The sequence below is a fragment of the Rosa chinensis genome, chromosome 6, assembly GCF_002994745.2.
Source record: "Rosa chinensis cultivar Old Blush chromosome 6, RchiOBHm-V2, whole genome shotgun sequence".
NCBI lineage: Eukaryota > Viridiplantae > Streptophyta > Magnoliopsida > Rosales > Rosaceae > Rosa > Rosa chinensis.
The window spans coordinates 27519598-27545751 of NC_037093.1; the positions used below are offsets into that span (position 1 = coordinate 27519598).

The window sequence follows — 26154 nt, forward strand, 5'->3', positions numbered from 1 at the left end:
CTATATATACAGATGAATTGGTCCCTGATTACTACCGACATTTTGCATATTGTTCTGTCCATTGAGAAGCAAGTTGGTAAGTAACAGAAGGCCATATTCAGTGTTCGTGTTTGTAGCATAAGATGGAATCCATGCCAGTGATTGCTGAAGGTAAGCCTTAATCCCTTTTATGATTTATGTGCATATGTTGTGAGCATGTAATTATGGTTTTACAGAATTGACCAAGGCTCGAGCAGAATAGGACACACATGGGACTAACCAGTGTTTGTGACAAAAACAAATTTAAAATAGGTGAGGATTTCCAAAGCGCGCAGACCCGATTCACAATCAGGCCGCCGCATATCTACACTATTTTCAATTTATGTTATTACATTCGTCTTTCAATAAAAGGCAACGTCGTTGCTTGTGGAAGACAACGATTATGTTTTTGTTGCATTTTCTTCATGTTTCATAATTTCTTGTGTATTAAACATTTCGTGGAATAAAAACTTCCTTTTGACATTGCAAAACGATTGGTGAAATCGCATAAACCGAGTCCTCACGACGTTAAGTAGAGTCTGTCCTTGCGATGTTAAACAAAGTGTGTCCTCAGGACATTAAATAGATTGTGTTCTCACAAATATTAAACAGAATATGTTCTTGCAACATTAAATTAATTCCCTCTTCGGAGGTGGTATACGCTGTCCTCGCAGACTATAAACCGATGCCCTTTTCGAAAGCGGCATATAACGTGTCCCCTCAAATATTAACCTAATACCCTCTTTGGAAGAGGCATAAAACAAGTATCCATGCAAACATAAAAAACAGGTGGCCTCATAGCCATAAAATGAGTGTTCTCACAGACACGCAAAGATTCATATCATTCAGAAATCATCAAATTCAACACAGCAGCTGGGAGATACATGAATAACGTAGGTTAGCAGAGTCGATAGCGGGTGCAAGAGATTTTTCCTTCCCGCACTCTAAATTCGGGTGGAAAGGGAAAACAAGGCATTGTGGGGGTGAATTTTGAGAGTGGTTTTAATAAGAGACTACTTGAGGAGAAATATTCTTGAGAAAAATCCAAATGAGGAGAGATCTAGTCGAAGAAGGTCTCAATAACGTGAAACCCTTCGAGAAAAGATCTCAACAAGGTAAAACCTTTCGAAGAGAATCTCAATAGGGTGGAACCCTTTGAGGAAAGGTGAAACCTTTTTAAGAATATCTCAACAAGGTAAAGCCTTTTGAGGAGGATCTCAATAGGGTGGAACCCTTCGAGGGAAGATCTAAGTGGGGAGGGACTCCTAGAAGAACGATCCAAGTAAGGAGAGATCCTCGAGAGGTGGATCAAGATAATGTGAAACCAGTCAGCAGAGTTAGCAAGCGGAAAATATTCCCACACATCGTCCTGATAGTGATGTCACGAATTCATTAACGCGTGACTTGCGGACCAAGCACATGACCACATCACTATACACAATAGTCGAGAGCTCGAAGTCGCTATAATAACTTTATAAAGTGAACATTTAGAGTAAGCACCACACAGCGCTAAAGAAACGGCCACGCTAGCATTAATAGAATTGATAGTGGACATGATTAGAAAAGATAACAAAGGCTAGAGTTAGGGTTATGGTGCGAAAGAAGTTTAACAAGTAAACAACTCAAGTAAAAAAAATAAAAAACTTGAGTTAGGTTTTATATTAACATGCATGCATTCAAGACCAATTAAAAAATCTCCTCAAAAAAAAAAAAAAAATACCAATTAAAAAAATAATTTATTTTAAATGCAATGAGTCAAGTGGTGAGAAGCCCGGTGACATCAAACTCCAGCCTTCTTTATAGTATAGATGACTTATATGGGTCAAGTAAGAGAATTTCTATTGGGACCTCCTAATCTACTTACTAGACCTCCTCTATTTTTTAACTATTAAATAACATATATGTCCTTATATGAAAAGACTGTTACAGACAACAAAATATTAAATATATATATATATATATTTTTTTGTTGTCTCTTCAAAGCTTTATAATAATAGAAACACAATTTATATTACTTCTATTATTCATTTCCATTTTCAAATCTTATCTATGATTTTATTTGTTCATGAAAGCTTTCAAAGAGAAAAAAAATTCGAAAGATAATGCATTCAAAATTACTTGGTGAATTATACAAGAACAAAACTATGATGAAATAGAAAAAATATTAGATAAATGTTCTTCTCATTAGTATTACAAGATCATGAAACTAAGTGTAAACTAAACCAAATATGCTTGTGAAGCGGCTTATAAGATAAAGTTATATAAAAATAATTAAATGAGCAAATTTAATTTTTGTAACCATAAAACATGAAAAATTAGGTTCGAAAACAATTATGGTAATATTTTCTAATTAGTTATCAAGCTATGACTTTTTTCCAATAATTATTTCAATTTTTCATTTTTTGGCAAGCAAACAATTTTGGGAGCATTAAAACTCATCTTTAATGCTTGGAACATTCCATTTATAAGTAAGGTTAAGTTAGGTATTTAGATAGCAAATTTTACTTTTTGAACAAACAAATAGGAGGTGTAAAGAGCATGGGAGGTTAAATGAGCAAATATGGAGGTCTTAATAGAAAAACTCGTCAAGTAATGGATCTGTTTCTACAATTCAAAAGGTTCATCAAATGCAGCCCGATATGACTTTCTACTTAACGAGTCTGCTGATATCACGACTCAGACCTTGTGCCAATGAGTTTAAAGCACCTAACTCCAAATTTGATGTGTGAGTATAGAAATGTAAAAAAAAAAAATTTTAAAAAAATCAAATACTGTTGCAGAATCATCAAAAGTAAGATAATTAGAATTACAATAAGATTTAAAAAGATAAATAACACATCATTCTATAATCTAACTTGCTCTTGTCTTCCTTAATTCCCTTTGACTCTCTGTTTGCCTCAAAATTGTCTTGGCCGAAATGAGGGTCGAGCGACCTGTGGTTGAATTGTCCTTCTTGATATGCAAGCGTGACAACTCGTGGCCGAATGGCCAATTAAGTGAGGTTCTGATCTGATTTGCATTTGTATCTAACTTCTTAACAAATGATTGTAGGCCGAGGAAGGAACCCTCTCGGCCGTTAGGTTCTAATGCCTCTGTTGCAAGGACTTCGGTTAGGCGTCAACCTTGACCGGGATCTTCGATCACATTCACTTCTTGGGTAAACTCAAAGGTTCGGGTGACAAGCGAGAAGTTTATTGGATGAAGGTACTCGCAGATCATGGTGAAGACGAAGGTGAAGTGAACTCGGTTGTGAAATGATGTGTGTGTGAATAGCGAATCGCTTTGATCCAATCCAGACTGGCCGAAAGAGATCAATGGACAAGAATTCTACTTTACAAACTACTCCTAAGTGCGATAATTAAAGTGCATACAAAATATAGTAAACAAGAAAGTAGAGTGCTCGAATGTAAAGTACTAAATTGAAAAAAAAAAAAAAAAAAAAAACTGGAAAAGTAAACAAGTTATGAAAGTTGAATCGGAGGCAAAGTACCTATGAGATAGCAAGAGAAAAGTTTGTGAGTAAAAGTTGTATATTGATTTGTTTATGTGGTGCAAGACCCCTTACAATAAGCTCCTATTTATACAAATCAAAACCTAGGCTAACTTGCTATCTAAGACGTGGAATTCAAGTAGGATTCATCTCCCTCCTTTTGGATTGATTCATCCATAAATGTTATGATTTGGCTGATATCCAGAATCTCCACAATTGAAATCCTTAATTGACTCGAACTCTTTCTTTGTGAGGATTCCTTCCTTGAACTGACTCCTCGGCCGATGTTTGTCTATTGGGCTTGGCCGAGCAATTTAAACTCCTTCTCGGCCCATCTGTGTAGTCATTCATTTGAACTTGGATTTCCTAACCATATATGTAACTGTGTGATCCACTTTTATCATTTTTTAGGTCGTTTAACTCAAAATCTCAAACTTCGGTTGATTGAAGGATGCCATTATCTCAGTCGTATGACTCAAAATTCTAATCTCAGTCGAGTAACCGAGAAACTCTGATTTCGGTCAACACCTTCATTTTGGTTGTCCTAATGCTTATTTGGCTAACTTCCTCATCTCAGTTGAATGACCAATTAATTTCATTCTTGGCCAAATGATCGAGTGACTTCATTCTCGGCCGAAACTATCTCTCATCCAACAGTTAGAGCTTAGTAGGTCGACATGCAAAAAATAGGTGCAAACAGTGTCATAATTGAAAACAATGTCATCTTGCTTAGTTCTTTTGACAGGTTCTGCCCCGTTTTTCACCCTAAAATCCGCGGTGGCTCTGTGGGGCTCATTTCAGGAATAACTCTACCAAAAATTCGGCAAAATCACTCCTAAAACTGGAGTATCCAAAATCTATAGAAATCGAAATTACACTTCAAAACTAACAACCAACCTCAACTCCTGGAGCCTACATGCTCCCCACAATTAACAGCCAACTCCACACCAATAACTAAGTATCTATAACTCCGTTAATTTACAATTAATACAAGAAGTTGATAATCAAAGCAATCTAATTCACGTGATAAACAAAGATATGAAAATAGGACAAACAAATTCTACAATGCGGAAGAAGTGATGATAACTATGCCTCGACTCCAAGTACGTCTGATCTCAACCAATTTAGCCTGTAAATTGAGCATTTGAAAACGAAGGGCTTAATGAAAAGTATTAGGAAAAAAAAATGTTAGCGTGACTGGACAGAAATAATAATCATAAAATTATGCATGCAAATCAATTCAATGACACCGATTGAGATAACTTAGGCCTGATCATTTAGTCCACGAATCAAGTGGGCCAATTGAGGCTAGCAGGGCCAAAAGCCCGACCCGTTCAGCAAAAAACCCCACAATAAGCCTAGCCCGGTGGGTAGAAGGCCGGGCTTGGTTTAGGGGTTTGAAACTGGGCTGGATCGATAGGCTCGGCCAGCCAAGAGCCCGCCGACCCTACCCGTAAAAGCCAGCTAAGCCCGGCTCGTAAACTATTATATATTATATTATATATATATATATATATCTGTGTGTTTTTGTGTGTTTATATATATATATATATATATATATATCTGTGTGTGTGTGTGTGTGTGAATCTGTTGTAATTTGGCTAACGGTGAAACTGGAAGTTCTCATCCTTCTATATAGAATATGTTACAAGAGTTCAAGCAAAAGAACTCACAGTAAAGTGACAATAGTTCTCATACTTCTATATAGAATATGTGCATATATATTCTACATATCATGACTACGGTTGACTAATTCGATCGGATTCTAAAATATGGTGAAATTGGCTAAATTTGTTTCCACACTCATAATTTTTTGTAATAATCTCATCCAACGGTCCGTTTTCCCATTTTATTTGAATTGATAGAGGTTGCATGTTGGATCATATTTCATATACATATTTGTGCCCTAAAACATGGAAATTCCTTGTTCTAAAGTCCAATTTAATGTTGACTAATCAAATTCCATGTTCTGTAGAAAATCTTGACAAGAGGAGAAAAAAGTGAAATTCTGAAAAATTTTCCGTGCACCACCACTTTTGGAGGCACACCACCATTCATGGTGGTGCCATGTATTTTCCGGCCATATTCATGGAGGAGCAAGGAGGATGAGTACCATAACATCTATTCCATTATATCCATTCACCATCATTAATTCTATCTTAACCAAATTCCAAAACCTTTTGGTTCCAATTCAACCAAAGCTCCCTATTACCCAAAAGTCCATCATCATCAACACTCCAATATCTAACATGTTTTAGGCTTAATCACCATCCCTCACTCATCATTTCCTACTCCAACCTACATCATCACTCCCATGCCATTTTCCTTCGAGTTTGGGATCTATTACCTGTAAGACCCTGGAAATTCGTTATTAATTCCTAATGGTTTCTGGAAATTAATAAAGTGTTAGTTAGAGCTATTTCATGGTTCAAGGGTGGAGCGAAAATTATCGAACAATTATTCGCTCGAAATGTTTTGTCTCAAGGGTTGACTTTTTATACATTAGGATTCTGTGAAAACTTCCTTCACGGAAATTGTAGAGCGCATCGATAGGAGTTTGTGCATATGCGGAGAGCAAAAATCAGAGTTCGTAGAAAGAAGTTATCACATTTGGGAAAACTTTCCATTTTGGTATAAAGGATGAAACTGTAAGACCTCGGAAATTTGTTATTAATTCCTAAATGTTTTCTGGGATTAATAAAGTGTTCATTTGTACGATTTCGTGGTTCGAGGGTGGAGTGGAATTATTTTCGGACGAATAATTATTCGAAGTGCACGTTTCAGGGGGTTACGAAGTTTAACTTTTTATACGTTTAGATTATGTGAGAATTTCCTTCACGAAAGTTGTAGAGCACGTCGATACAAGTTCGTGGACATGTGGAACGCGAAAATCGGAGTTCGTATGAAGAAGTTATGGCCGTTGAAAAAAGTTTCCATTTTGGTATATATGAGATTTTTCCGGAAATTATTTCAGAAATTCCAACTTTCCATTTTGGGAAAGTTTTCTCTCTCCTCTCTCCTGAGCCCAGTTTCGCCCTCTCCCTTCGCCGGCCGATTTCTTCACCGTCAGGCCACCAATCGGCAAGATTCCAAAGGGAATCCTGCTCTCCTCAGTCCCCTCTACACGTCTGTGGTGGTGATTCGTCGTGGGAAGCACTGTAGACGACGCTACAAAGCCGGGAAGTTTGGCGGCGGCGATGCTTCGAACCCAGATCGTAACTTCCGATTCCGGCCACCTCAGGCGGTGATTCTTGGGGGCTTTTGAATCCCAGAGGACGTAGATGCTTCCCTCCAAGCGGCTTGCAACGATTCAACCTGTGGAGCTTGAATTTGGAAGATTAGGAATCTAGGGTTCATCGGTTTTCAAAACTTGCGAGGTAAATTCCTGCCAAATGGCTTTGATTTTGACTTTGTGCTAGTCATGAAAGTTTCAATTGGAGTTGAGATGAAGAACTTTGGTGTTGGAAGTTTTGCCAAATTCTGACTTTGGGCCGGTGGCGGTGCCGCCACTGTGGTGGTGTTTTCCGGCTGTTTCCGGCCACCTCGGGGACAATTTTTGTTCCTGATTTCGATCTACTCGTCGATACGAGCATTTCGATATATAGTTTGTAATTTTTGGAGATCGTATGAGCATGTTAGGGTTTTAGGGTTTTCGATTCGTTTCGGTTTTCGATTCTTGAGGATTTGGCCGTTCGATCGACTTGTAGTTTTGATTTATTGATCGTAGAAGTGTTTCGAAGATGTTGGATGGTCTTGGATGAGGATCCGACTATTGGATCGTCGTATAATTGTGTTTTGTGAATTGTGTGGTCGTATAATTGTGTTTTGTGAATTGTGTGGTTTGTGTTGTATTGAGTGTAACCTTGATGTGATTAGGTGATTGACGGAATTGTGTGAGCGGAGTATGGATGATTTTGCGCTTGTCTTGGTTTTGTGTGAAGACGCAGCAGGATTTGGAGGTGAGTAAATCTCATGTGGTTCATTTACGAACCGAGTTATTTAATCGTCAGAATTGATTGATAATTGTAAATCGTTTTCAAAATAAAGTTTTGTTTGAAATAATATGAACTTGATCGACTACGGTTCATAGGGCTACGGCTCACAGGTAATGAAAATAAAGTTAAGTATAAAATGAATTTCTTGGTTTTAATGCGTATGAACTATAGTTGGTATTGGTGGTCATTCCTGCGTGAATGACTACGTATATATATATATTTACGTGGAATATATATCTGGATTGTGTGGCATTGTGATATGTGGAATTTTGATGACTTATATTGTTGAAAGAGTGATTTGGACTAAACTTGTGACATTTGTGAGTCGTGTGGGATTTCTTTAAATGTCTGAAGTTTGAAGGTTACAGTGGTAACCTAGATTTCTATTCTGAGGACCGAAGGTCTGAAGTTTGAAGGTTATAGTGGTAACCTGGATTTCTATTTTGAAGTTTGATGGCTACAGTGGTAACCTGGATTTCTATTCTGAGGACCGAAGGGTCTGAAGTTTGAAGGTTACAGTGGTAACTTGGATTTCTATTCTGAGGACCGAAGGGTCTGAAGTTTGAAGGTTACAATGGTAACCTGGATTTCTATTCTGAGGACCAAAGGGTTTGAAGTTTGGTCGTAAGGTTGAACCTCGACAGAGGTGACAGGTTACGATTCAGTTGAGCTCGAGTCTGTCGTTGTTCAGGGAAGGTTTTGGGGGTTTTTCGTTTGTGTTTACGTGAGATTGGGATTTCTATGAATTCTATTGTTTTCTTTAATTGTAATCTCCTGAACTAAGTTATATGCAGGGATTACTACTTTTTGTATTGTTTGTGTTAATGTAATCTCCTGAACTAAGTTATATGCAGGGATTACCACTTTTTGAATTGTTTGTTTTAATGTAAATTCCTGAACTAAACTCCATGCAGGAATTTATATGATTTGTATTGTTTGTTTTTAATGTGATCTCCTAAACTAAGTTTCCATGCAGGGATTACTAATTTTACTTAATTCAATTGTAAGTGCGGTTGTGGTTTGAGACTTGTAGTGAGTTGTGAATGAGTTGTGAGGTCATCGTTTTGACAAATGCTTTATGTTGAGGGGAAGTGAGTGTGATTTGTCGTTGAGATGATATGTTATGAATTTGATGTTTGGTTGTGTTGTGGAATTAAATATTGTTGCTTTAATTCTTCTCATGAGTTGAGAAATTATAAGCATGCGTGACGTGAGTCACTTTATTTGGGTTTACTCATACGGGCTTAAAAAGCTTACCGGGTTTGTTTTATTCAATCCCAGTGCACTATTCTATGGTGTAGGGGTTTTTGTGCAGGTTAGAATATCGATTTAATCGTCGTCGAAGCTGAGGGGTACGTTCGGTAGCGTGGACGTCGAAGGGTACTCTTAGATTTAAGTCTTCCGTTGTGTAATGAGTTGTGGTTGGTGTGTTTACTTATTGAATTGTCATTCAGTTTATTTTGTAAATTATCTGTAATGTAATATGTGACTCTAAAGAACGAGTTGGTATTGACATTGTGAGCTCAGTTTGTTTAGTTACTTAATTTAATTGAAAATTTTTCTATGTGTTTTTCTTGTGCTTGTTAAGTTATCGCGTTTCAGATTTGAATTTATTTATTCAAAATTCGGGGTGTGACAGAAACTTTGTAAAAATTGCAAAGAAGGACAGTTTTCCAATTCACAAATTTCTACCAAGGGGCCAACACTTTGTTACTATCTATAGATAACGGTTTCGACCACACTGTTGTTCAAGTAAAATGAGAAAATTTTTAACCAAGGGACCAACACTTTTTTAATATCTATAGATAACGGTTTTGACTATACCTTTGTAAAAAAAAAAAACAACAACTTTTTTTATTAAACCGTTATCTAGGTAACGTTGTCTATTTTCGATTTTGTACTAGTGTCTGCTCTCTCTCTCTCTCTCTCTCTCTCTCTCTCTCTCTCTCTCTCTCTCTCTCCCCGAGCCCAGTTTTCCCTCTTCCACGTTTTCCAGCCATTTCTCCCTCCTCCGGCCAACATAGGACGTCAAACAACTTGGGTTCTCTTCGTCTCATCCTCCTCTAAAAGTCTGTGGAAGAATTGAAACAAGATTCGAGTTGTGGAAGGAGCTACATCAACTAGAAGAGACCATGGTGGAGCTGCAAATTGCCTTCGTCGGAACTGGAGATTCCGGCCACCATAGGCGGAGTTTCTTGAGGGGTTTTGTAGCCCAAAGGTCGTAGAAGGTTTCCCCAAGGTGGTTTGCAACAATTTCACTTGTGGAGGACGAATCGAGGATTTGAAATTCTAGGGTTTCAATCGGCCCTCTTTCTTCCAAGTTAAAATTCGATCAATTGGCTTACAATTTGACTTCAGTATAGTTGGGAAAGTTGTTGTACATGTGTGAAGAAGATTTTTGGTTTAGGAATTATGGCCAAATTTTGAGTTTGACGGCAGCGCGTGGCGACAGTTTCAGGCAACTTCCGCCCACCCTATAGATAGTTTTTGTCCCTCTTTTAATCTACACATCGATATGAACATGTCGATACACAATGCATAATTTTTGAAAATCGTATGAGCAAGTTATGATTTTTAGGGTTTTAGGGTTTTCAGAACGATCGATTTTCGATCCGTGAGGATTCTGTCGTCCGATCGACTTATAATTTTGATATATTGATCGTATAAATATTCTGGAGACCTCGGGTGGTCTCGGATGAAGTTTCGCCTCGATTGGCATTACTTCCGGGATTTTAGTGCAAACAGGGTTCGAACTTTAATCATTTTCGTTTCGTATACTAAGTTAAAATCGTATTGCACTTAGGTAATTGAGAGCGTATTTGATACCTTATCTACTGTAAGAGAAAACGCAGCACCAACACACGGGTGTATTGAGAATTTCAAGCTCCGAAATTAATAAGTTTTCACAAGTAAGTTTTCCCTATTTTTTAAAATTTCAATTCTTTTTATTTTTCTTCAGGGACTGACAAAATCCCTTGTTCTACATCCCACCTTTCTTATAACGTGGGTTCGATTCACCAAAGTGGAACCGTGGGGAGTTCACGCTAGATTACAAACTAAGAGCGTTCATAAACTACGGACTAAGAGCGTTCGTAGGCTATGGACTAAGGGGGTTCATAAACTACAAATGTCATTTTTTTCAATCCACATCCAAATTTTGGAAATTATCAACAAAGAAAGTGGTTATAACTCTTTCTCACTAGGCTCACCAAATTATTTGTGATGTCTAGGAAAGATTTGAACTGAGAGAATGGTTTTACAAGTGAGCATAGCTCCACCAAAATCTCGCCTTACCTTACCTGGTCACAACCAAATTGGAGTTACTGAAAGGATTGAGTAACTACTACTTGTCTAAACTTGATTATCATTTTTGGATTAAATTTTGATTTAGAAACTTTGATGTAATCATTGGCTTTCATTGAAATAAAGTGTCGATTTTGATTCAAACTTTATTCATTCAAGTATGTTTCCCGGAAAGCAAGAATGCCTCGTGGATAGTGCTACTGCACACACCATACTTCGAAATAGGCAATTATTTCTTGAGATAACGCATGCTCGATGTTGAATGACTACGATGGAAGGGTCATTTAAATTGATTCATGGTCGAGGACCAGCTCAATTCTTGTTGCCGCATGGAACAATCATTAATGTCACTAAAGCTCTCTATGCTACTAGGGCTTAAACAACCCTTTTGAGCTTTAAAGATATAAGAGCCCATGGTTTTCATGTGGAAACACATTGTGAGAATGGACAAGAGTTCCTTTGCATCTCCTCTAATGACTACGGACATAAACGAGTCTTAGAGAAACTTATGTGTCGCTCTAGTGGGTTGTATGCAACAACTATTCTAACTATTGCATCCAACCATGTCATGAGAGATGACTTATGGGATTCCGACACATATAGGCTTTGGCATGACTGTTTGGGACACCCAGGTCGTGATATGATGATCCGTATAATAAAAACTTCACACGGACATCCATTCTTCAGAACAAAGAGAAGTAAGAATTAAAAATTGGTTCGAGGAGATGCACCTGCGCCTCACGGGGCCAAGACTGTGCAAGACCGGCCACTTAGGGTCGGCACTGTCTACCCTATGCAGCAACAATATGGCTTTGACGCCATGGAACCCTTCTTTGACTCCTCTTTCTATTTCTGAAGTCAATTGTAACTTCATGGCTCAACTAAAATCCTCATTGATTGTTTTTAAAGCCCATCATTCGTTCTGCAAAATCTGCCCTTTAGCAAAATTCGAATCGAGACCATCCTATGCAAAGGACACTAAAAAAAAAATTCCATTCTTACAAGGAATCCAAGGTGATATTTGTGGACCTATTCAACCACCTGCGGACCATTTAGATATTTTATGGTGTTAGTTGATGCATCGACATGCTAGTCACATGTCATACTATTGTCCACAAGGAACGCTGCGTTTGCTAAACTCCTAGTACAAATTATTAAGTTAAGGGCTCACCACCCTAATCGTCCTATTAAGTCTATAAGACTTGACAATGCTGGGGAGTTTACAGCAAAAACTTTTAATGATTATTGCATGTCCATTGGGATTGAAGTTGAACATCCAGTTCCTCATGTTCACACCCAAAATGATCTCGCAGAAATTGCCATTAAACAACTACAAATGGTTGCTAGAGCATTGGTTATGCGCACCAATCTCCCTATTTTTGCTTGGGGCTATGCAATATTGCATGCAGCTATGCTTATTCGTCTGAGACCCACTACCACTCAACCCTTTTCTGCATCCCAGATGGTGACTGGGTATGAGCCTGCTGTCTCACACTTATGCATATTTGGGTGTGCAGTTTATGTGCCAATTGTGTCGCCACAGTGCACTCAAATGGGTCCTCAAAGACGATTAGGCATTTATGTTGGATACGACTTTCCAACTATTATCTGCTACTTAGAACCCTTGACAGGCGATCTCTTTACCGCTAGATTTATGGATTGTCACTTTGATGAGACAGTCTTCCCTTCGTTTGGGAGAGATAAGAACATAAATGTTCAACAGAAATGACAAAAATTGTCGTGGTTTGTCCCCACTTTGTCTCATCTTGATCCCCGAACCGCACAGTTCGAAATTGAACTGTGGAGAATTCTCGATCTTCATAATATAGCAGATTCGATGCTTGACACGTTTTCTGATATCGCTAAAGAGACGAGATCACACATACTTGCTGCAAACGTACCTGCAAGGATTGAAATCCCTAAAAATAGAGGACATGGTGTCATCCCTAGTGTCATTGGGTACGGCGCCGCAGCCCACAATGGTGATGGCACAGTGGCTCTGGTCGGGCTCCCTACAAGGAAGCGAGGGAGGCCCAAAGGTTCGATGAATTCTCACCCAATAAAGAAAGCGAATTTGGCACAAAATAATCCATTAATCATCGATGTGAATAATCCGTCTCATGAAGATATTTCGGATTATGGTTATGTCCAAGTAGAGGTGGCAAATGGGCGGGCCTAGTCGTGCTTTATGTCGTGTTTGGGCCGGTCCATTTATTATCATGTCGGGCTCGTGCCAGCCCATTTACTTAAACATTAAGCCCGGCCCGGCCCATGGCCCGAGCCAGTATCGTGCTGGACCGTGCTCGTGCCAGGTCAATAACGGGCCGTGCTCATGCCTACCCACTATAAAGCACGATTTTAAAATCTTAATTTGAACAAATAAAAATTAATTTTATTTAACTATTTAGAAAATTAAAATAAATTAAGTTCTACAACATTTTTCTTAATCTTAGCTTTTTAAGATTAGATTTCTAATAATTTTTTATATTCCACTATAAGAAAGAAAAAAAAGAAAAAACTCAAAATATATTGTTTTTAGTATATTATTGTGAGATTAATCTTTATTAATATAATGAAGATTTAGTATCTATTATTCTTTCCTTCATTCTATAGTTGTATTATTATGAGATTAGTCTTTATTAATAAACATATATTTAATATTTAGAAAAAATACGTATGTCAAAACAAGAATATAATGTTTTGTTTCATTATTTTGACAATATAAAAGAAAGCATTAGTGGAATTGTCATGAGATTTTAAATAAAAATGTCTCATATTCAAATCTCATCATTGTAGTTTTTTAATATTTTTAAAAACAAAATGAAATTTTATGTTTGTAACGGGCTGGCCCACAATATGTCGTGCTCTGGCCGTGCCAGGCCCATTACGAGCTCGGGCCGGGTCGGGCCAATGGGCCAATATTCTTAGGCCCAGTCCGACCCGTTATTCTAACGTGCTCGGGTCGTGCTGGGCCACTAACGGGCTTGGGCCGTGCCGGGCCTCTATTAAGCGTGCCGTGCTCGTGCTTAGTGGCCCGTTCGCTACCTCTATGTTCAAGAGACATCGTTGGGTGACACTCCAATGTCAGAACCAATTCCAGAAAATAGAGAGATCTCCATGAATTACACTAGTGTGCATGAGACGATGAATAGAAACTCTATTTCTATTGATGATGCCTTTGCATATTCTATTGAAAAAGGAATTATAGAATATGATGATATCGAACCTCGCTTTGTTGAAGAATGTGGACGAAGAGCAGATTTGCTTAAATGGAAAGATGCATCCAGGCTAAATTAGATTTACTAGCAAAGAGACAAGTATTTGAGCCTATAACGCAGACACTCCCAAATGTAAAACTTGTTGGCCATAAATGAATTTTTGTTAGAAAGCGTACTGAGAAAAATGAGATTCTTAGATAAGTGGTGTTATTGCACCTTGCAGGTGCTTGATGAAATGGCTGACCCATGAAAGCTGCGAGTGAGATAAGACTAAATCACTCCAACACTTTCTAGGTTGAGTATGCTGTTTAATTAGTCTAGTCTTCCCTTTTTGAGTCATATGTACTCAATCTCTAGGAGATAGAGAGGGCACCAAGAAATAACCTTCCCACACAACCATTTCTTGGATAGGCAGCCTTGATAGGAATTGTGACTTTTTATGAATAAAATATTGAGGGCTTTGATTAACAGGAGGTCAGATCTTTTAATTTGTTTAGTATTATTCTAAATCTTCAATTTCGATACCTAGTCATCCTTACATTTTCTTCATCTCTTCATAACGTTTTTTAGACTCGCATCGAATACGCCTTGAGTAGGTCTATTCGTCAACAGTAGTCAAATAATTATGGACAAGACCATGACAACAATGCAGGTTCCTAGCTGGCATAAATCTGATTTAATTTCCCTATACAAACAATATATCGAAATCCTTCAACAGGGTTTGAAGGGACCGATTGTATTGTATTTTGTTTTTCAAGGTAGACTGTTGAACCCTTTTTCTACACAAACAGAGAAATAATTGGGCTCTTTCTTATTCTCTAATTTCTGTTTTTACAGTTATTTCCATAATTGCCTATATGCATAGCATGTGTAACAAGGGTTAATTATGAGCTTCAAATACAAAGACTGAAAACCATGAAGAAGAGGAAACTTACCACTTTATACACCTCCAGCACATGTTGCAATGTTGACTAGTACTTATATGTCTACTTTGATTTTATCAAAGTTATTGACTTTTTCTTTCTGGAGAATAGTATAAGCTTTTAGATGATATGATATTAGACCATTTCACAGATGAATCTTGAATGTTTGATACTTCAGACACATCCCATTTCTAGAAAATAACATACATCTTCACCGGGAAGAATCCATGCAAGGCCAAACATTGTCTTTGACCCAAATACTTTTTGGGGACACAGCACAAGCAGAAACAGTGTATTGTTCTTCTTTTGCTTATAAATTTGTTTCCTTCTGATTCCTTGATATCAAGAATGATCGGCTAAAACCATCCAAGGAGATTGAAGCATGATATTCAAGAATTGTACAGACCTGGTTTTTATGTCTTTCTTATTCTGTAGTAGTAATACTTTCCCAGGCATGGCAGCACCAGTCAATGTTCATGTGGGTCTTGACTTTGATACGTGGTTTTGGAAGATGGAGTGAGCTGCATCAACATTGTCCTCTTGGACGTCTATACCACTCATCCAATTTGCACAACTAGGCTCCTTCAAACCAGAGGGATCGGACTTCCCCAAACAGCGCGCTACTGCAGGTTCCAACTCTATCGATCTGATCTTGGTCTGTGGGCTTTATTTATTTTTTTATTTTTATTTTTTGCCTTTTTTTTTTCCATCCATTGTTAATTGTTTGAATGTTATCAAAGGCTCCTTCTTCTTCTTCTTTTTCTCACTAATCAGTTCTTCCGATATCTACTTAAGAACTCTTTAGGTGTTTATATATGATCTGGTTTGCATCTATTCATTTTCCTTGTATTAAATAAATCACACCAACACAAAACACAAATGAAGCAAGAAATTAGCTGATCGAGTACCTCAGCTTGGAGTACCAAGTCAGTACTCTTGATTTCACTAATTTATTCGAGCTTTTGCTGAAGTCGTATAAAGTTGAAACTTATAATTATGAATCATCAATCACTTAATGATCATTGCGTGCGTGCGTGCGTGTGTGAGTGACAGAGAGAGAGAGAGGAATTGAGAAAAGAATTGAGGTAGAAATTTGAAGTTAGAATCGTATTTATAAAATTGTCCACTATCACTATAATTTAATACTTTCAATAATTGACTTAATTAAAATTAAGGTCCTTATCATAACCACGCATTTTTCCAACACTACAAATAAAGGTTTATACAGAATATTGTTGTGACAAATGGCATCTAAATAACCCGTCATTTAGTTTACAGTTTATTGTTGTAGTTTAGAACTTTAGCAAACTACATATACTACCTTTGATAGGATTTCAAAACACAAAATACTCCACAACATTTGGTTTTGAACATTTAAGGACAATATGTTTTCCACTTGCCACATGTCATGAGATAATTTACTTTTTTACCCTTAACTACTTATTTTGACTTGTAATCCCTTTATAAAGATTAAATCTCACAAATAAGGATAATCTGCTCTCCACTTGCCACATGTCATGAGTTAATTTATTTTTTTACCCTTAACTACTTATTTTGACTTGTAATCCCTTTATAAAGATTAAATCTTACAAATAAAGACAATCTGCTCTCCACTAGCCACATGTCATGAGTTAATTTATTTTTTTACCCTTAATTACTCATTTTGACTTCTAATCCCTTTATATTATTTTTTTTTCTGAGAATAATCCATTTATGTTACTTTTTTTTTCTCCCTTAACTACTCATTTTCACTTTTAATCCCTTTATATTACTTTTTTTTCTTTTTCTAAGAATAATCCCTTTATGTTACTTTTTTTTTTTCTGAGAATAATCTGTTTATATTACTTTTTTTTCTTCTGAGAATAATCCATTTATGTTACTTCTCAAAAGCAAAAAAAAAAAAAAAACTTTCTTCTACATGTTGTTAAGGGAAAGTATCTCAGACCTCACTCTTCTACTACTCTCATCTCATCGCCTAATCCTACTACTACTATTGCACTCTTCCAATCCTACTACTGCACTCGCTGCACTCATACTCGTCAAGTTCTGTTACTGCACTTGTACTCGTGTCTAGTTCTGCTACTCATGTTCTGCTACTGCACTCATCATCGCCTAATCCTACTACTGCACTCGCTGCACTCATACTCGTCCAGTTCTACTACTCGTGTTCTGCTACTGCACTCGTCATCGCCTAATCCTGCTACTGCACCCATCCAATCTGCTACTGCACTCATACTCGTCCAGTTCTGCTACTGCATTTGTACTCGTGTCCTACTATTGCACTCGTCATCGCTTAATCCTACTACTGCACTCGTCCAATCTCGCTACTACACTCTCTACACTCATACTCGTCTAGTTCTGCTACTGCACTTGTACTCTTGTCCTGCCACTGCACTCTTCATCGCTTAATCCTGCTACTACACTCGTCCAATCCTGCTATTGCACTCTCTGCACTCATACTCGTTTAAATCTGCTACTGCACTTTTTCCTACATGCCCGAACTTTTCTTCTCACTGGTTTTGTTCGATTATTTCTTGTGTCATCACCCTTTTTCACCTCCACACAGTAGCCAATTTGAACCATAAACAATGAATATCATATCATTAACATAAACTATAAAGTAGCAGATCAATTCAATTTGAACATTAGCAGATCATATCATTGACAGTAGCCGATCATATCAAAGTAAACCACAGAACCTTAGTGATACTAAATTCATGAATATGCTCCTCATGTATATCAAAGTAAACTACAAAACCTTTGTTACACCCCAAATCAAAATTTTCATTTTTAGTTGTTATTAAACGAGGAATAATGACGATTTTCTATACAATTTATTTAAGTTTTGATATTTTAGGGGGCCCTAAAAGTTGACTTTTTGACCGAGTCAAAATTTGAAAAGTTTTTCTTCATGAAAGTCGTAGAGGACATTAAATCGAGCGCGTGCATATTTGGTTCGTATGCAAAAGTTATAAACGAAATACGAAAGTTACTATTCATGGTAATTAGGAAAGTTACTGTGGGTAGGTCAGAAACCTACCTAGCCACTTTTCTCTCTCTTCTTTCCCGATCTCTCTCTCCCCCGCGTTGGCCCTCTCCCATTTTTCCTTGATTTCTCCGGCATCCGGCAACCAAACAGCACGCCACCACGCATGAAAGAACCGTCTCTTTCTCCTCTACACGTTGGTACCCGTGGGTCACGGTGATTTGGCCAGAAAACCATCAATTTTCGCCAAAATCATCACTATAGCAATTGTGTTCTCCGGCGAAATTTTCCATTTTCCGGCCACTTACGCAAGTGAAACTGGTCCTATTAGGAGCGCCTCGAGTCACTGATCATCTTCCCTTAAAGCTTCTAGCTAAAATTCTCACTGTGGAAGGAGAATTTGAAGGATTTCCAAATCAGTGAGTTTGGAAATTGATGAAACTTGGTTTAGGTTTGGGTATTGGACAGTGGCAGTGCCTTAAATTATGATGAAACTCGAGTATTTTAGTCATTTGCCATTAAAATTGGGAATCAGACTTTATTCATTTGGCTTTTGGGTCTGGGCTCATGTCCTTATTTGTATAAATCTTTTTGTAAGTAGGTTTTCTGTGTTTACATCTTTGGTCATGTGTTACTATGTAATTTATAGTTTAAAACCTACCAACGGAGTCTCTGTTACTACTTTAGTTCTTTTGGAAACAAAGTTATCGACTTTATCCACAGCATTTTCAGTTCTCACTCTTCACAGTTGAAAGCCATAAAGTTCCATCATTCAAGCCTTTGATTATTTCCAAGTAGTTCCTAACTGATGGCAATGCTGACTAGGGTTCATTGTCTCAACATTGCCTTTAATTTGGTCCAGTGTTTTTGAAAAAGCACGAGATATTAGGACTGGAAGTTATGTGTGGATAACGACTTATGGAATGCCCAACTTGTTTAGAATTATTAGTTCATCGTCTGTTGCAGAAAATTTTTCAAGTATTGGGTTTGTAATACATGTTCTAAATACAAAAAAGTTTCAGACTTTAAGAGTTAGATGGAAAAGGAAATTCCAGCAAGACAATCCGAATGTTGTTGATGTGACTTAGGTGTGTTTGGATTGTTTTTTTTAGTCTGTTAATCTTTCAGATCTTCCAGATTACATGACGTTTTAAGAATATATGGGGGAAAACAAACGGAATATTCTATATTTATACTGAGGGGACTGGAAGATAACAAACTACCCCACAAGTCCCTCGAGCTATTCAGGCCATACTGATGTACACTTCGAGTTATAGGAGAGAAAAAGGTTCTACAGTTCTACTTGCATATGTTGATTTTGGGTTTACTTTTTTAGGTCTAGAATGGTGATCTGAGTCAAATTTATGGTGAGTAGACTAGAGAAATTGATCTCTTGAGCTTACTTGGAAGACCAAGAACGTACTCAATAGATTGCCCAATGAAGTAATTGATATAATTTCTCAGCTATACTGACATGTTGTTGATGGCTTGATAGAAGTAGCTTATTAATTATTAGTTTTTCCCACTATTTAAATAGTCATCCTTAATTGTATATGCACCTTGTAATATCATTGTTACTTGAATGAGTTTTGATTATGAAAGAGTTATTGTAATTTTTCACAGTTGCTGAAGTCTGTCTAGCAAGTTAGTTAATTAAGTTAGGTACTAATCCGATTTATCGTTTGTGTTACAAAACATCAATTGTTGACATTCCAGTAGGCATACACTTGGGTTATCTTGTTCCCTTCAACAAGACCAGTCATTGGATATGATACGGTTTTGTGTATTTTTGAACTACTTTTAAAATTGAACTCTGGTGGTGAAAAAATAGAAATGTGGTGCACAACTGCACATGCACTTCAAATCAAAAGAAGACTACTAGTAAGATGAACAATGTATACAAGACAAACAATAGAATTGAGACATCAGCTGGAAATTTTAATCTCTAATTACTTAGATACCAGTTAGAGAGATGGACAACATATACAGGACAAATTGTGTCTTCCTCTTTTGATGCTCCATCAAACCCATCGACAATCAAACTATGTCTCACGCAGTTTGGAATTTGATTGAAATTTCCTTGAAATTTCTCCTGTTAGTTTAATCTAATATTTCTTGACCCTATTCCATTTCTTACCATTTCACTCACCATTTTCAAATGATTTTCTCTGACATTACCTTGCACTTCTATTCGCATTCTTTTTTAGATTTTAGCCGCATTCAACTAATTTGGATTGTTTTGCTTATCTTGTTTTAGGAACTATGACTACATGCATTGAACTAAGCACAAGGATATTTGTTCTTTCCGAATATAGCTAGGATAGGCCAATGGTAGCGGTACCTGATAAAAGATTTACCTATATATATACAAGGGCTTTTAAATTCTTATGCCATCTTCAGAAGAGTCAAAATATGATCAACAAAGCTAAGTACCCTTCCAGCCTTGAAAATAAGCTTGCTCTGAGTTTTATGTTTTTTTTGTTTCTTTCATCATCGATTACCTTGGCTATGCCACAAAGCAAAACCATCATCCCAGTAAATGTGGGAGTTGTTTTGGATGACCATATACATTCACGGGCTCAAAAAATTTGGTTGAGCTGCATAAAAATGGCTCTCTTTGACTTCTATGCGTCTAATGCTCATTACAAGAGTAGGGTGGTCTTGAAAGTTAGGGACTCCAAACGAAATGTTGTTCATGCAGCTGCCGCAGGTAACTATAACATCTATTATTATTATTATCTGTGTAAATATATTTCTTTCTTTTTTTCTTTCTTAATAAATCCTCTTGATATATATATAATGATTAATGAATGATAGATCTTCTCAATTTTGTATAAATCATTTTGTTAGTTTTTAACTTTTTATAAATATTACTTCTGATCTGAAATTAGATATGTTCATTTGGACACAGCTCTTGATTTGATAAAGAATGAAAAAGTTCGAGCCATCATTGGACCAGTGACGACAATGGAGACGAGCTTCGTTATTAATCTTGGAAACGAAGCTCATGTGCCCATCATATCATTTTCTTCAACAAGCCCTTCACTTACTTCGATCCGGAGCTCCTACTTTTTCCAATTTGCACAAAATGACTCAATCCAAGTGGAAGTTATAAGTTCCATTGTAAAAGCTTTTGGGTGGAGACAAGTTGTGCCGATCTACATAGACACTGCATACGGCGAGGCAATCATACCATACTTAACTGATGCCTTGGATGAGGTTGGGGCCCGGGTTCCCTACCGTAGTGTCATTTCCCCATCCGCAACTGATGATCAAATTGAAAAAGAGCTTTACAAGTTGATGACAATGCAAACTAGAGTTTTTCTTGTCCACATGACAACCTCACTATGCTCTAGGGTACTTTACAAGGCAAAAGCAATTGGAATGATGAGCGAGGGATATGTTTGGATCATGACCAGTGGGATAACTAATAGATTAAGGATGACGGACGACTTTTCATTCCTCAATTCCTTGGACGGAATATTAGGTGTTCAAACCTATGTCCCAAAAACAAAAGAACTTCATCAAGAGTTCATACCACGGTGGCATCTGCAGTTCCTAAAAGACACTCCAGCTAACAGTTTTTCTGCTAACTTGGATGTTTTTGCACTATGGGCTTATGATGCTGCTCATGCACTGGCCATAGCAATTGAAGAAGTAACTTGGAGTACAAGTAACATTGATTTCCAAAAGTCACATACTGCTCCCAACAACTCGACAGATCTTGAAAGTTTGGCGGTCTCTCAATATGGGCCAAAACTATGCAAAGCACTCTCAACTACTAGATTTAATGGCATTGCTGGAGATTTTAGACTTGTTGATAGGCAACTTCAATCCTCAACTTTTCAGATTGTTAACATAAATGGTGGTGCAACAAGAACAATCGGATTTTGGACACCAGAAAATGGACTATGTAAAAAGTTGGGATCCTCAGTAAACACAGGAAAAGGTTCAATTTCCAATGGCAATCTGGGACCCATTATATGGCCAGGAGATTCTCTTTCTGTTCCCAAGGGATGGGAGATACCAACAAATGGCAAGAAGTTGAGAATTGCAGTTCCTCAGAAAGTTGGTTTTACTGAGTTCGTTAAGATCACAAAAGATCCAAGCACAAACATAACAGATGTCTCTGGGTTCAGTATTGATGTCTTTGAGGCTGCGCTGGAGATATTGCCATATGCTCTTCCCTATGAATTTATTCCCTTTGCAAAGCCCGATGGCACCACTGCTGGCAATAACAATGATTTGTGCTATCAAGTTTCTATTGGGGTAAAAGTTTACTTTTTTAAAGCTTTGATATAATTCAGTGGCTCATGATCATATTTCAACTTGATAGAAATTGTTAACAGAGGCATTCAAGTTCATTGCTAGGAATTGATAACAAATATAATCTTTACATGACAGAACTTTGATGCTATAGTGGGAGATACAACAATTACAGCAAATAGGTCCTTGTTTGTAGACTTTACCATGCCATATACAGAAGCTGGTATAGTCATGGTTGTACCGGTCAGAGATAGCAATAGAAAGAGTGCATGGGCTTTCTTGAAGCCTTGGAGATGGGACCTGTGGTTTACAACTGCTTGTTTCTTCCTCTTCATTGGTTTCGTTGTTTGGGTTCTTGAACACCGAATTAATAAACACTTTCGGGGCCCTCCTTCACATCAAGTTGGTACCAGTATTTGGTTTTCTTTCTCCACCATGGTTTTTGCACAGAGTAAGTTTCAATTGCCTCTATCTAATATAAAATGATTTTCGCATCCAGTTCCTTATAAGTGAATTAGTACTTCAACCTCTATATATCTTTTTCCTTTTTCCTTTTTAAAGAAAATAACGATTTCCTTCTGCATTGCACAGCTGCAAGAGTTGTTAGCAACTGGGCTAGAGTTGTGATGATTATCTGGATATTTGTTCTACTAGTACTGACAATAAATTACACGGCCAGTCTAACTTCACTATATACCGTCCAGAAACTCCAGCCAACCGTTACTGATATAAAGGATCTATTAAAGAAAGGGGAGAAAGTTGGTCATGTAAGGAATTATGTTCGTGACATGTTGAAGCAAAAAGGTTTTGATGATTCAAAGCTTAAGCGTTTTACAACTGTGGAAGAAATTGATGACGCGCTTTCAAAAGGGAGTGCAAATGGTGGAGTGGCTGGTGTTATTGATGAAACTCCCAACCTGAAGCTTTTTCTTGCAAAGTATTGCAACAAATATACCATGGTTGGACCCTTCTTTAGAACTGATGGTTTTGCCTTTGTAAGATTTCTCCTTTCTTGCTGGACATGTATGCGTTCTCCTTTTCTCTCCATTAGAATTAAAACAGTTCACAGAAATTTTTGGTGGTTGACTTAACAATCAATATGATGCAATGATCTGAACCGTAATTCTTGAAAAAGATCAATCAGCCTAATTAAATATCGATTAACGGGCCATTTGCACTATTGTATTGTATGATTCTTTAAATAATCTGGATCTTCTGGTTTTGCAGGCGTTTCCAAAAGGTTCCCCTTTTCTACAAGATGTTTCACAGGCAGTCCTAAACGTGACCGGGGGAGACAAGATAATGAAAATTGAAAATAAATGGTTCAAGAAAGAAAGCAGCTGTCAAGACTTGACTAACCCAAACATTAATAGCAATGGTCTTGGTGTTGATAGCTTTTGGGTCTTATTTCTCATTGTGGCGGGGGCTTCAATACTAGCTCTGATAATATTTGTAGTTTCGTTTATTTACAGGCATAAGGTTATCTGGAGTTCAGAAGCCTCTATTTGGTGTAGGATTCAAAAAATGTTGACTATCTTCAATGAAAAAGACCTGAGCTATCATACTTTTAATATCAATGAAAAGGAAGATGAAGTGACTCATGCCTTACCTAACTCCTCCCCAGAAAGTTCTGTGCACCAGAATTTGAACCAGGGAAATTCAAATTCTGTATTTTCTGGTTCTGGAGAGCAACAAGCAGCAAGGGTCTCCATGAGTAGCTGCTGCAACTCTTGAGTTTGCTATCACAGTTCAAGTATTCGGAGAACTACTTCTTGTTGAAGGATGTCGACATAATGTATGCCTCTACAAACTAGGGTTTAGAATTGTAATAGGAATGTGTTCTAGGTATTCAATTGTAATCGGATTCTATTACCTTTTTGGGTACCTTGTAACTCCCTATTTAAAGGGCTCCTATTATCAATAATACATACACAATTTCATTCTCCTACAACATGTTATCAGCACGAGCCCTAACCCTAGCCGAAAAGAAAGAAAGAAAAAATCAAAACCCTAAAACTGCCGCAGCCTCCTACAGCAAGCCCTAGCACGAGCTAGCCTCACTTGCGCACCTGCCCCTGCAGCTTCTACACGCTCCTGCACATGCATCCCTGCTGCCCCTGCAGCACCAACACACACCGACTGCATCCTTCTCCTTTCCTGTGCACGTCCTTCTGCTTGCAGGCTCCGAAACCTCTTGATAGGGACCTCAGATCAAAATATTTCCTTCATCAAAGTTGTTTGTCTCTGCCTCTTCTATCTGACCTCCAAATTTCAGCCCCATTGTAGTCGTTTTGAGACCTGTACACCATTCGAAGTGGGAGCTGTTCAGAAGCGAACCTGCTGCAGAAACTGCTGCTGAACCTGCCACCGTTTGCTGCCACTTGTTGCTGCTGCTGCCCCAACACGCGTGCTCCAACACGCGCGTGCTCTCAAGCCCAGAACCATTACGTAAGTTTTTGTAATTAAAGTTGCTGCTTTCATGTATTTTAAATTCCTTTTATTTTCTGCAGAATTTTGAAATATATGAATATATGAACATGTGTGGTTTTGAGTATTTAAATAAGCGGAATTGTGGGGATTCACGCTTTACGAACTAAGAGCGTTCGTAAACCACGAACTAAGAGTGTTTGTGAGCATAAAAATATTACGGACTAAGAGCATTCGTAAGCTACGGACTAAGAGCGTCCGTGAGCATGAGAATTTGACCATATCAACATCATTGTTTCGGTCTAATCCAAATATTCTTGAAAATCGGTTTCTTGGTAGCATTAAGGCTCGGAAACCTTATATTAGTTGTCGTGGAAGTTTTTACTCCGAAACTAATCTATTCTCCTTCATCTTTGAATGTCGAATGCAAACGTGCAAAAACCTGACTTCACTAAACCACATTCAAATGACATTTGTTATCACCGATGGGTGAATAACGTCAAGAATCACCTCACTACTAATGAGATTCTGTGGAGTACAGCTCACAGTATATGAATTAATTGAGAAATCCTCTCAACCTTCCCCGTCTCAGCACTATTGGTTGCAAAGCAATATAGGCTTGTGTGAAATGCTAGATGGATTACGAGGTTTCATCAACTTATGTCAGTTACTGAGTAAGTTGACAACATACTCGTGAAAAACCATAATTCAAAGGCCCGTTGGAACTAAGAGCGTTCACGAGGCGAATTATAACAGCGCACTGAAAGAAAGGCGCAAGGAGCGGAACCCTAAAAGTTAAGGGACAACAAAATGGACTTATGGGTCCATACAACCGCCCTACAAAGGAAGGAAAACCGCGAGATACATAGACATGTGGCAACATTGGCCAACGTGGGATCCATGGAGGATGTCTAAATGCACAAGGTGCATCTCAATTAATGGGTGAGGTAATGCTATAGATGTGTATCTTCAGAGCATTGGTTTAAGCGCTAGAATGTGGTGGAAAAACAAAGCTGCACAATACAAGGTATATAAAAGATATGAGAGAGCATGAGGCTCATCTCGCAGCCGAAGGAGATGATGGAGATGACAATAACGTCAATCTCATCATTACGGACTTCAAATCTGGCAAGGAAAACAACAATGTTGATGCTGCAGATTTTGATTAAATAGTCTTTCATTTTCCAAGAATTATGTAATGGCAATTATGCCTTAATGAATAAATGACATTTGGTTTTAACTCTTTCTCACTAGGCGTACTCAATTAAATATGATGTCTAGGAAAGTAATTGAGATTAGTGATACTTAACAGAGCCTTGCTCCACCGACATCTCTCTCTACATCCCTGGTCATATTTGATTGGAATTACCAAAGGGATTGAGTGACTACAATTTGTCTACATTTCATTTTATTTGGATTAGATTTGATCAAGAAACTTTGATGTAATCGTTGGTTATTATTAATAAAGTGTCGATTCTTTTAATTTCGAGCTTTATTCACTTAGGTATATTTCCCATAGAGCTAGAAT

At 37.7% G+C, this 26154-nt stretch overlaps 1 protein-coding gene across 4 annotated transcripts; it reads left to right on the plus strand.

Annotated features, from left to right (window-relative positions):
• Positions 1-15065: 15065 nt before the first annotated feature.
• On the plus strand, positions 15066-24055 carry LOC112169262 (glutamate receptor 2.8). 4 transcript variants are annotated; one of them, XM_040508086.1, is made up of 7 exons: positions 15066-15237; positions 15400-15576; positions 20191-20643; positions 20845-22202; positions 22338-22650; positions 22791-23194; positions 23427-24055. In XM_040508086.1, exons 3-7 carry the CDS (start codon positions 20262-20264, stop codon positions 23931-23933), a joined length of 2964 nt encoding a protein of 987 aa, XP_040364020.1. In that variant the 5' UTR covers positions 15066-15237; positions 15400-15576; positions 20191-20261; the 3' UTR covers positions 23934-24055. The 4 variants fall into 4 exon arrangements, with proteins under 4 accessions (XP_040364020.1, XP_040364019.1, XP_040364021.1 ...); XM_040508085.1 differs by having other exon boundaries at positions 15066-15576; XM_040508087.1 differs by having other exon boundaries at positions 15066-15576; positions 22791-23158.
• The last annotated feature ends 2099 nt before the right edge of the window (positions 24056-26154 follow it).